The sequence below is a fragment of the Trichosurus vulpecula genome, chromosome 5, assembly GCF_011100635.1.
Source record: "Trichosurus vulpecula isolate mTriVul1 chromosome 5, mTriVul1.pri, whole genome shotgun sequence".
Lineage (NCBI taxonomy): Eukaryota > Metazoa > Chordata > Mammalia > Diprotodontia > Phalangeridae > Trichosurus > Trichosurus vulpecula.
In genome coordinates, this window is record NC_050577.1 from 236,220,439 (window position 1) to 236,232,577 (window position 12,139).

Consider the following 12,139-nt stretch of genomic DNA (forward strand, 5'->3'; position numbering starts at 1 on the left):
TTCTGCAAAATATGTGCCCTATATCTGCAGAAAAAAACTCAACTAGATCACAATTCCTTATTTTTGACAAGGGAAAGAGTAGTGCCTTTCACACATTAAGCACTTAATAAATGCTTTATCAAATGTAATCTAATCTAAGAAATACAGAACCACCACAGCATATGACACAAGCATACTTTGAATTGTTCTGACAATTTTTTATTTTTTGTTGGTGTTGTTTTTCATAAATGAAGGTTGCTTGCACTGCTTTAAAAAAAAAAAGTAATTTGCTTTCTGTACCATTCTAGTAATTTGTGTCAGGGAGGTAAGGCTCTGCAAATAAAAATGAGTCATTCTAAGAGGCTCCTTGATTTTTAAGGACACTTTTAAATCACCCTCACAACTTTTACTAATAGAGATTATTACAGTTAAAACAACATGGATTTATGGACCTCTCACTGTAGACGTATGGGCAATGTACATAAATGAGTTTGGGGAGGTGATGTTCACCAGAATTCCAGACCTCTGAGAAGTCGCCAAAATTTTTCTTAAGAAGTCAAATATCAGGCAATTTCAAGGGCTTCTACTCTGTCTTCTGGTTCAAAGCCTTCTCAAAGACAAAGGTAAAGTAGGATTATTAATCATTTTTAGGGAAGGGGAATTCTTAATCACTTTCATTCTTATTAAAAGGGATATTTGTAATGTGCTAAACTTTTGGCTACTTTCAGCTCTGGGAATGAGGCACACCTAAGTAAACACATTAGTACCTGACAGAGCTGCTGGAAGAATTTGTGGGGAAGACAGCTGAAGAAGACATTGGCCTCTGCTTGGATACTGGGACTCCCAGGAGAGATCAAAGGGATGCGGACTTGAGACCAGGGAGAAGGATGGTCCCTACAGCCACAGCTTGTTGTAGCACATGGCTCAGCTACTCAGTCTTGGTTGCTGAGTCTGAAAGCCAGCAGGCAGATTTCTCTAAGAGCCTGAACTACCTTTTTAGGGTGAAAAGTGGCTGACTAGATAGCTCTCTCTCTGTCTCTGTCTCTCTCTGTCTCCCTGTCTCTCTGTGTTTGTCTCTCTCTTTTTCTCATCCCACCCCTCTTTCTTTCTCTGTCTGTCTCTGTGTGTGTGTGTGTGTGTGTGTGTGTGTGTATATACATATATATATATGTATATACATATACATACATATATGTGTGTATATGTGTGTGTTTGTGTGTGTGTACGTGTATTTCCTGTGAGTTAAAAGGCTTGTGTAAGACCAGGGAATGAAGTGGTGGTACAGAATAGCAAGACATGCTTTTTAATAGCCTGGGTCTTTGGGAATATACCATATTACCTACCAACAAATTAAATTAAAGAAATGCTACTACAGTAACTTAAAACAAAAATGTCTTGATCTTCTCTGCCCCTCTTCTACTTTAGACTTTTAGGAAAAGGGGTGAAATGCTGTTGGCAGAGGACTCTTCATAGAGATAGGTAAATTCTAACACTAAGATTGCATTAATAAAGACAGAAGATATTTTTCAAAGTCCAGCATTCTAGAGGGAGATGTGTATTTCTCACTCCTACCCTCCTCCAAACTCACTCTTGCCCTCCCAATCATTGAGGTACCTTGGAGAATCTGAGATTGGAGAACCTGGGTTTGAATCGTGCTGCTGCTACTTTCTATTTGATTACCTTTAAGCAAATCAGCTCACTTCAAACCTCAGTTACCTCATTTATAAATTGAGAGAGTTGCCTGAGGTGACCTCTAGTGTCCCTTCCAGCTTTAAATTGATGACCTTATGTATAGGGCCAGGAACAACCTGGAATCTCAGCAGATGCTCAGAGTGTTCAGGTTTGAAGTCTTACGGTTAAGGTGAGTTGAGTAGAGCTAGCAGTTTAGGAAACAGTAATTTTAAAGGGACTCTCTATTTCCTGGTAATATCCTTGGATAAAAAAAAAGTCCTGATCCTATTCTAAACTTGATAACTTTGGAACTAGTCTGCCTTTGGAAAAGAGGTTAGGTTACAATTAAATCACAAACCGCTTATCTATCCTGAGTTATTACCTCCTGATTGGAGTTCCCAGAGACCTGTTTGCTTTGGCTTCAGACTTGGTAAAGATTATCATTATTAATATCAAACAAAAACATTTTAATTGCAAACACACTGAGGGTTTGCATTGGAAAGCCTTACATGTCAGCTACAGGATTGGAGGTCATAGGGAGCATTTGGGGAATATTTGCTTTATTTAATGAAGAACTTCTATAGGCAAGCTTTCCTCCAAACAATTTCTCAGGTTACCCTGCTGCTGGAGACTGGATAAATTTGGTATGTGAAGATGGAATAAAATCCAATGCCAAGTTGAGCCCATGAATTTAACTAGCAACCCTACTGAGACATAGGCTTAGTAGCCTGACCAAAGCATGAATCTAATACACACATACTGAAGTTATAAATATTATTTACTAATTATTATTAATTTATAAATTCATTAAATTCAGGAAATGGGTTCTTTTGCTAAAAGACAGTTCATCCTAAACATGCATGTGCACATACATACATACATACATCCCACTTATAGAAAAAACACATAGTATGCACAGACAAAGTATACACACATCTGCTGCATATTACACTCCTTTCTGATTGGAGGCAATAGAGGTGGAATCTTTCTCAGCTTTAGGTTATTTTCTGCTCTATTTTGCAAGTCACAAACTTGACACTCAGATAAAACATCTTATGGAAACAAACCTCAGCAGAATTTAAAAAAAAAGCTAGTACCCAGAGCTGTCATTTGAGTTTTTCTTTATGGGGTGGTGGTGGAGGGGGAGGTGATGCAAGTGTAGCTCTGAAAGAATGTCTTCTAACTTTATTTGTGAGCCTGGTATGATGGAAAGGGCCTTGGATTGAGAGATGTAGAAACTTTTGGAGAAGTGATGTAAAATGTTCTTTCTTTAAATGAGTATGACTCAACACATTCTCTGTTAAAATGAGTCAAGGGTGATGATGGATGGCACTAAGCCGATGGATATAGAATTTAGAGAAGAGTGAGATGTTAGGACTTTAACCCCCAAATTTGGGAAAGCATGGAGCTGAGGTGTTTATTGTCTACTAAGAGGGCATGGTACAGGCTTGGGAGTCATAACCTTGGGTTCAAACCACGTCAGATGCTTACTACCTGTGTGGTGAAGTTGCTTAAAGTCCCTGGGCATAGGTTTTCTCATCTTCAAACTGAGGAGTTTGCAATGACCTTTGAGGTCCTTTCTAGCACAAAATCTATGCTCCTTACTCAGGCTGCTCTCTGGGGACATGTGTTTTAATAACCCAACCTCCTCACCCCCACATACAATACACATGACAAACCTCTTGGGGTTGGGGGAAGCTGGGAGCAGAGATAGAGACAAAGGAAGATTTATTTATGATCTAGTGGTTTTCGGTAATGATGAGGCATAGGAGAGGGGGAGTTCTTATAAGAAAAGAAGAGGTCTAAAGAGACTTCTTCTTAACAAGACTGCAAAAAGACACCATGACACAACCCCCTAACCCCCAATCCCCTTCATGGTGCAGTTTCTAGGTGGTCACCCCTTCCTGAGATTACAGTATAAACAAAGCTGGCACACGTTGTAAAGAAAACCTCCTTGGGAACAACTCCTGGGGTTTCTAGCCTCCCATTGGGCCTGGTAAGAGGCTTCATGTGTTGTTGTTGTATTCCTCTTAGCTTTCAATCGTTTAACCCTTTCCTCCTCTGGGGCAGAGGATACTCCCATCAAAGAGGCCTCCCTTCCCCCAGCTCCAACACCAAAATTCCTCTCCTTTTATCCTACTTACTGGAAAAACAAACCCAAGCTAACTAGGCCTTGGAGTCACTCAAGCCTTCTAATGTCTGGTCTAGTTCAAGAAATGCTGGGTCTTCACTTAGCTCTCCTAATCTTCGGAGTAGTCCTGATTGAGGGAGGTGCAGCTTTGGTTGTTAGTCCAAGAGCTTCTGGGATCAGGTAATGCTCCCAGACTCCTCTTAATTTCTCAAACATTCCATCAAGCTACCATTTATTTATTGATTATTATGTAGCAAGCACTGAGCTAAAGACACAAAGAAAATGCAACATTCTTCCTGCCCTTCCTGCCCCAGTCAGGGACAGTGTGCAGATGTGTGTGCATCTGTTTTTATCCATTCCCTAGCAAGCCCAGTTTCCCTCAGGTAGAAAAAGTATGGTAAGAGGTGAAAGAGGGTGGGGTGAGATACAAAACATTTACCCTTTTGATTTGGAGGATAGAAGAAGAATGGACCCCTAGGCATGCAAACAAAAGGAATAAATGGAAAGGAGAGAGGCAGGTATCCAGATGACCCAGACAAATTCTCAGAAAACTACCTGGCTATCCAGCTAGACCAACTCTTCACCCTGAACTCCCTCCACACACTTACCACCTAACACCTTTTTTCTGAAGTAAAATTATTGAGTGGAAAGGCCATTTTCTGAATCAGAAAAATAAACTCTCCTCTCTCTATTCTATATTTGCCCATAAGTACAACTTAGAGGAAAACTTTTGAACCTGAGTATCTGTTAAATAGAATTGAAAGACCCTTTATAATTGTCTGTCACCGACAAGCTTGGAGAATATAGAAAGGCCTTTTATTTGTACAATGCTAGCATCCTTGAACCACTTATATACAGTACTGCACTCTCCATCTTAAATACATTTCTTGCATTTACATAAAAAAGAGAAAGTACTAAAAGTATTTACAAAAAACAACAACACGGAATACACATTAAATAAAACTAACGTTAAACCACAATTTTCCCACTTGGTTTCAGACAGGAATGAACTTCTCTGGAGCGGGGTACAACAAGCATAATCATGATAAAAGTCAATCTAATAAATTAAAATCAAAAAAGAAAAGGTGAAAAGATGATCTATGGCAGGGAGATTCAGGAGACCAAAGACAGAGGGTTTTCCGTCTGAATGTACAGGACTGTTTGGGGGATTTTTTTTTTCTGAGTAGGTATCACTTTGTTTCCACCTTTCAGAAGATCCTGGGCATGGTTTCCTAAATATTAATGCAATGTAACCTAATCTAAAGGTTAGGAATGGGGTTGGGGTGGGGGTGGAGCAGGGAATAATCTTCCAGCAGAAGCGAAGATCCCTCCAGAACCAGCAAAGTGGCTCTTTATTTCTCCACCACCTCCTCCACGCTGATAAGTTTAGGGTCTTCCGAGGAAATACTATCCACGATGGAAGAAAGACACCGGAGGCTACTGGAGGCAGATGACTCGATTACGGGCCCTCCGACTGTAGGGAAGGAGGCAGAGGCAGTGTTAAAAGAGAAGAGACAATCCAAATCCACCGAAAACGAAAGTCCATGGGTTTTGCAAACTGTATTAGCTACTTATAAGAATTCCAAGCTGGGGATACTGAGGGAGAAGACACATTTCTCCCTGTCATACTGTTTTCACATCTTCAGTCTCCTATTGTCCCTTTCCTACCCCCAAAAGAGCTTCCCATCACTCCACCCCCTTACACACACGTTTTAATTAAAGTGTCCAAACTCTCTGGAATTTTTTTTTGGGGGGGGGGAGGCAATATTATTTTCGTGTACTTTACCTTCTCTGGGACTTAAGGCTAGGGCCCTGGAATGATCAGAAACATTTTCCCATTCAGAGCTGCAGGTGCTCAGGAAATCGGAACTAGGGAGCTGGAGCAAACACAAGAAAGATCACTGAGGCTAGGTTAAGAAGCAGGGATCAGCATGAGAGGGGGAGCGGGGGGAGGTTTGTTTCTCTGGCTAGGGGTGGGGGCTGGGGTGATGCAGTGATGGGATTAGGGTTTCTCTAGTCCACTTAACTGGCCAAGAACTCCAGCTGCGCTTTACAGGACTTCTTAAGTAGGAAGGGCGACGGGAGGGAGAAGGACGGGGTAGGGGCTGCGGGGAGGAAAGAGGAGAAAGAGCCTAAGCAGCTGCCTTTTTTTGCGCTAGGAAGGCCGGAGCCGAGGCCTCCGGGTGCCCTTACATTTGCTTGCTTAGGGCTGTAGCTGAAGGGGTCTGCCCCCAGCTCCTGCATCTTCTCCTGCTGATCCAGACGGTGCAGAAGGTCCTGCAGCCGCTCGATATAAGTGATGGCGCTCCGCAGTATCTCCACCTTGGGCAGCCTCTGGTTGGGGTTAGCTACTGTCCTGCGCTTAAGGGCCTCGAAGGCCTCGTTGATCTTCTTCAGGCGTCGCCTCTCTCGCAGTGTGGCGGCCTTGCGCCGGTCCGTCGGGGCCGATTTCCTCTTGCACGTCTTACAGGCCCAGATGAGACACTGGCCCGGGCAGTGAGGGGGCTGCAGGCCCGGGGGAGCCAGAACGTGCTCTTCGCCGCTGCTGTCGCTCCCGGCTTCGGGGGGTATTTGGTCCTGGCAGGGGGACAGGGTGCCGTCGCTGCCTGGGTACAGAGGGGAGCCCTCGGCCATCTCCAGCTGCTGCAGGGCTCCATTCTCCCCGTCCAGGTAGAAGAAATAGGAGCCCGTTTCGAAAAGGTCCATCATTATGCTCTCCTCTTTGGCCTCTGGCTCTTCGGGAGCTGGGTGATGGGTTCCCAACCCCGGGAGGAACCACCCAGATGGCATCTAATTAGTGCGGTGACATAAGTTGCCCCCTGCTTTATATATAGCCGAGGCTGAAACTCAATCCAACTTTTAGCTGTCGCGAAGCCTAACCCTCCCAATGTGATCGCAGCTACTCTCCATCCCTCCCCCGTCCTCCCCCCCCCACCCCCAAAGCTGTCCCTAGAACATCATCTCCTTAGAAAGACAACTCAGGTTACTACCCACTCCCAGAACCAAGAGACATCCGATTGTGTGCAGGGTGGGGAAAAGGTCAAAACGCTCAGAGCCACTAAGTAACCCGACTCAAACAGCCCAGAGCAAGCTCTCGGATGTGCCATTGGGCCAACTCGCTTAGAGGGCAAGGGGAGAGCAGCCAGGGTTTAGGCCGGCCACCAATGCCCTCCCCCCATTGCCGCCCCTGGATTCTAAATATAAACCTATTCGGAAAGATTTCAAAGGCAGTAGCCATCCCTCCAAATAGACCGGCTTAATATATTCAGAAGGCTTCGGACTCCTATTTCTCCTTCCTCCTTAAGAAGATACTAGTCCTGTGGATCTATTCTAAAATATTAGAGAGCTGTCTCAAGTTTATAAATTGGTGAGCAGACTTCCACCTGCTTAACGTAAATGTGTTCATTCTAGTCCCGTAGATATAAACTGACCCAAGGGGTTTCTATCTTTTTCTTTAAGCAGATGCCATTCCCATGAAACAAAACCATTAGAGAGGTAAACTAAGGTTATAAGCTGGTGAGCGGGGTAGACATCAATCTGTTTTTAAAAAATTATTCATTTTAAACTTAAATACAAAATGAAAAAAGAATTTTTCCATGTATACAACAGAACATTCAATATAAAAGAATAAATTTCCATTTCAGGAAAACCTATGTAATAAATACTACACATTGTTTTCAATGCTACCCAGATTTTCTGTGCTTCCTTCTAGGTTTTCTTTTGTTCTCTGCTGTGCACTTTTTATTTTTTTTCTCTCTCCCCCCTCTTCAATTAAACCAGACAATAAGCAAGTTTGTGTGTATATATGTGTGTATGTATATGTGTGTATGTATGTACATGTATATGTACATACATATGTGTACATGCACACGCATATATGTATGTGTAAGACCATATGACGTATACTGAGCTTGTAGTCCACTAAAACCCTTGTGATTTGTCTAACCACATGTCCAACATCCACAATTTGTGAAGCTGATTTTTGGAACCCAGGCACAGAAATGAACATTTATTCCTATTCTAGTTCAGTGCATTCAATTTGGCACAAGGGTCTAGCAGGTTGAGCTCCTTGGTGATCATAGCTAAGAGCCAGTGTTTAGAGAGTACTTTGGGATCTGCAAAGAGCTTTACATATGCTGACTCATTTGATCCTCCCCATAACCCTGTGAGGTAGGTGCTGTCATCATTGTCTCCATTTTACAGATGAAGAAACTAAGACATCCAGAGGGTTTGTCTTACTCTGAGTTAGGACTCAGTTTTAGATTTTCTGACTCTAAAGTCTGGCTCTCCAGACCTACTCTGCAAACACTGCGTTTCTTATCCCTCTCAGCTTTCAGTCCTTTTCAGATTTGATGATCATACTATGTAGGTTTCGATTCCCTCTCTCAAGCCTATTATTCAACAGCTAGAGGATTCCTACCTCAATTCATTTTCTGCCCAAGCCTTTTATACATGTATGTTCTGTGTGTTCTGGGCTCTCAAGATGTTTTTTTCATACCAATCTGAAGAGAAAGGTAACAATCTAATCATAAGCCAGTGATATTAACTTAATCATAAGTGGGAGTAGGGAAGTAGAGGGATAGGAAACAGGAAGGGGGGAGAGTAGGAAAGACAGCCCTGCCACTTGTTACCTGACTACTGAAGGAAGCTAGCAGAAATCCCACAGCTATGATGACTGATTATATTTCGAATTCATGTTATCCAGCCCAAACTGGTCTTTCACTGCAGCAAGGCAATCCTTTTATTTCTCCTTGATTGATCCTTTAACTCACTCCCCAGAGAAGATATTCCAAGCATTCAACACATCCTAGTTTCCCCCATCCTTAAAAAAACACCTTTACTAGTCCTTATTATCCTCTTGGGCAGCTAGATGGCACAGTAGATACAATGCCAGGCCTGGAGTCAGGAATACTCATCTTCATGAATTCAAATCGGGCCTCAGACACTTACTAGCAGAGTGACCCTGGGCAAGTCACTTAACCCTGTTTGTCTCAGTTTCCTCATCTGTAAAATGAGCTACAGAAGGAAATGGAAAACAGTATCTCTGCTAAGAAAACACCAAATAGGGTCAGGAAGAGTCAGATACAACTGAATGACAACAGATTGTGCTCTTAGTCTATGGTCCTACATCTCTCTTACCTTTCTCACCCAGACTCCTTGAAAAAGTTTTCAACTCTAAGGGACTCTACTTTCATATCACCCATTCCTCAGTCTATTATAATCTGGCTTCTCACTTCATCATTCCCTAGATGTTTGGAAGGAGCTTGTTTTTATATTTTCCTTTCCACATTTAAGGGGTGACAGTCAGGCTAGAGACCTGATGCTCGAAGATACAGAGACAAGATATAGCCACAGAGACTTCTTCCAATCTTAACCATACCATATAGAGACTATTTCTGGCATAAGTCATTTGACCTCTCTATGACTTTATTTCCTATCCAAGAATGAAGACTATGGAATGGCACACCTGTCAAAGCATCCAGTGAGCATGATGTAAGGAGGGAAGAGTGAATGCCTAAATAGCGATTAACTTCAAGGATCTGTGTGTGTGTGTGAATTTCTCTTGGGCTCATAATTTTAGTAAGTTTGATTTTTAAAATGTTAATTTCTACCAGTCTATACACTTAAATTTTCTTTTAAAATCCATATATTTTATACATTTCAAGAATGTACATATGTGTACATATACACATGTGTTAGACATATATACATATGTGTATGCATATATAAATATGTGTGTATGCATATGTGTGTGCATATCTCAGAAACAATTATTCCCATTATAGGCTCCCAGGAAGTAAAGAGTCTAATTTGGACTAGTGAATAGATTTCATTTTTTCCTCTGACCTGTACTTCCTAACTTCTCATAGGCACATGTTATTGAAGTCATATTCATTCAGTCAATATTGTTGCCAGGGAGGGAAGGGAAGAGAGATATCTCCCCTCCCCCACCTTACAGAAAGTCCAAGGGAGAGGCTACTTGAGTCACAAGCAACATACGCCAAAGAGGGGGCTGAGTAACTCTTCTGCCAATCGTATATCTTGTTGGTATATTTTATGCTGTCTCTTCTATGAAATTTTTCGTAGGTAATATACTATAGCCTACCCATGATCCCAAGCACTTCTCCATTGCCCTTTTGGTGACCAACCACTTTAATTTTTCAAAAAGGGTCAGTCATGACTCACTAGTGAGAGATAGCATGTGAAAAATTCATATGTTCTTATGGGACCCTCATAATGTCAAGAAATCTAGAGGAAGAACCCAGAAAATTGTGTGGGTTGCTTTGGAGCATTTCTGTGAAGATCAAGGATCATAGAATAAGAGGTAGAAGGAACCTTAGAGGCCTGCTAATCCAACTGCCTCATTTTACTGAGGCTGAGAAAGGTGAAGTAACCTACCTAGGTTTCCATAGCAAGATTTGAACTCAGATCTTCCTGACTCCAAAGCCAAAGCTCTATTCACCAAGCCAAGACATGGACAGGACTTACATGGAATTAGAAGGCATGAATGTATCATAAATAAAAGGAACCTAAGAGGTCATCTAGATGAGGAAACAGCCCCAAACAGATAAAATGACTTTCCCAAAGTTACACAGGAAGCAAAGTAGGCAGGATTTGAATCCAGATGATCTTGGTCCAAATTCAGTGCTCTTTGCACTGAAGTATGGGAAATATCTCCAGCCATGAGATCCAAGATCTATTTGGTATGCAAGTAAGCATCAAACTGTGAGTCAAAGTCGGTGAAATACTGCTAAAAAGAGATTGGGGACTATGAATTTCTAGTAGTTGTTTGGGAGGAAGGGTACCTACCCTTTGACATCAACTTCAGCTACCCAGTAGAAAAGTGACTGTATGTCAAATGAATGTCTTGGACTTGGTAACTAGCATATTAAATGGTCATATTAAAAGATACTGAAGTCTTTTCCAGTTCTCTGTGAATTCTCTTTGAAAAAGTTCTTCAAATATTAAAGGATTACTATTTAAAAGAAATTAAGAAAGAAGTTATTGAAGCTGACCTAGTGATTAGGAGGTGAGGAGAGAATATTTTGATCTATGGTAAATATTAATAGGGTTTATGTTTTCAGGCTGAAGAATCCCGAAGCTTAAGGGATAGAGAGGAAATTCCAGATGCAAGAAGACTCAAACCAGTGCTAGCTTTTAACAGGCCCCAAATCCCTGCCAGGGTGTACCTTTCCCTGAATATTAAGCAGGAGTTTTTGTTTGAATAAGGGGAAGACTAGACTCAGGCCAGTCCATTGGTAGTCAAGCTTTAGTGTTGGAATGAAATGAGACACTTGTGGATCATTCAACAATTAACAGAAAGAGATTTCCATGGATAGACAGAGCCAGTGTGATAAAAAGGACAATTCTACCTAAATTAATCTATTTATTCAAAGCCATCCCAATTACATTGCCAAAAAATATTTTACTGAGTTAGAAAAAAAAATTCATTTGGAAGAACAAATGGTCAAGAATATAAAGGAATTAATGAAAAAATATAAAGGAAGGAGGTTTAACAGTACCAGATCTTAAACTATATTAAAATGTAGTAATTATCAAAACTATCTGGTATTAGCAAAGATATAGCATGGTGCATTAGTAAAACAGAGTAGGTATATAATTCACAGTAGTAAATGATACAGTGACCTTGTGCTTGACAAATGTAAAGATTTAAGCTTTTGGGATAAGAATCTAACAGAAACTGGATATACATGAGTATCTTACACTATTTACCAAGATAAGGTCAGAATGGATACATGACCTAGATATATAAAGAGATATTATAAGAATATTAGAAGAATATTGAACATATTGCCTATCAGACTTATAGATAAGAGAAGTTATGAATAAGCATGAGATAGAGACGATTTTTTTATTCTTTTTTCTTTATATTTATTTATTCAATTTAATATATTTAGTTTTCAGCATTGATTTTCACGAGAGTTTGAATTACGAATTTTCTCCCCATTTCGACCCTCCCCCCACTCCAACATGGCATGTATTCTGGTTGCCCCATTCCCCAGTCAGCCCTCCCTTCAGTCACACCACTGACCCCCATCCCCTTTTCCCTTACTTTCATGTAGGGTAAGATACATTTTATGCCCCATTGCCTGTGTATCTTATTTCCTAGTTGCATGCAAAAACTTTTTTTGAACATCTGCTTTTAAAACTTTGATTTCTAAATCCTCTCCCTTCTTCCCTCCCCACCCACTCTCCCTAAGAAGGCAAACAATTCAGCACAGGCCACATGTGTTATCATTATGCATAACCCTTCCACAATACTCATGTTCTGAAAGACTACCTATATTTTGCTCCTTCCTATCCTATCCCCCTTTATTCAATTTTCTCCCTTGACCC

The 12,139-nt window shown here is 41.2% G+C and overlaps 1 protein-coding gene across 2 annotated transcripts; it reads right to left on the reverse strand.

Moving 5' to 3' along the window:
* Positions 1 to 3,363: 3,363 nt before the first annotated feature.
* On the reverse strand, positions 3,364 to 6,585 carry MYF6 (myogenic factor 6). 2 transcript variants are annotated; one of them, XM_036761973.1, is made up of 3 exons: positions 5,975 to 6,585; positions 5,568 to 5,658; positions 3,364 to 5,255 (listed from the first exon to the last, which is right to left on the reverse strand). In XM_036761973.1, the coding sequence occupies exons 1-3, from the start codon at positions 6,569 to 6,571 to the stop codon at positions 5,134 to 5,136; spliced, it is 810 nt and encodes a 269-aa protein (XP_036617868.1). In that variant the 5' UTR covers positions 6,572 to 6,585; the 3' UTR covers positions 3,364 to 5,133. The 2 variants fall into 2 exon arrangements, 1 of the variants encoding a protein (XP_036617868.1); XR_005010523.1 differs by having other exon boundaries at positions 4,582 to 5,255; positions 5,568 to 5,886.
* Positions 6,586 to 12,139: the final 5,554 nt, after the last annotated feature.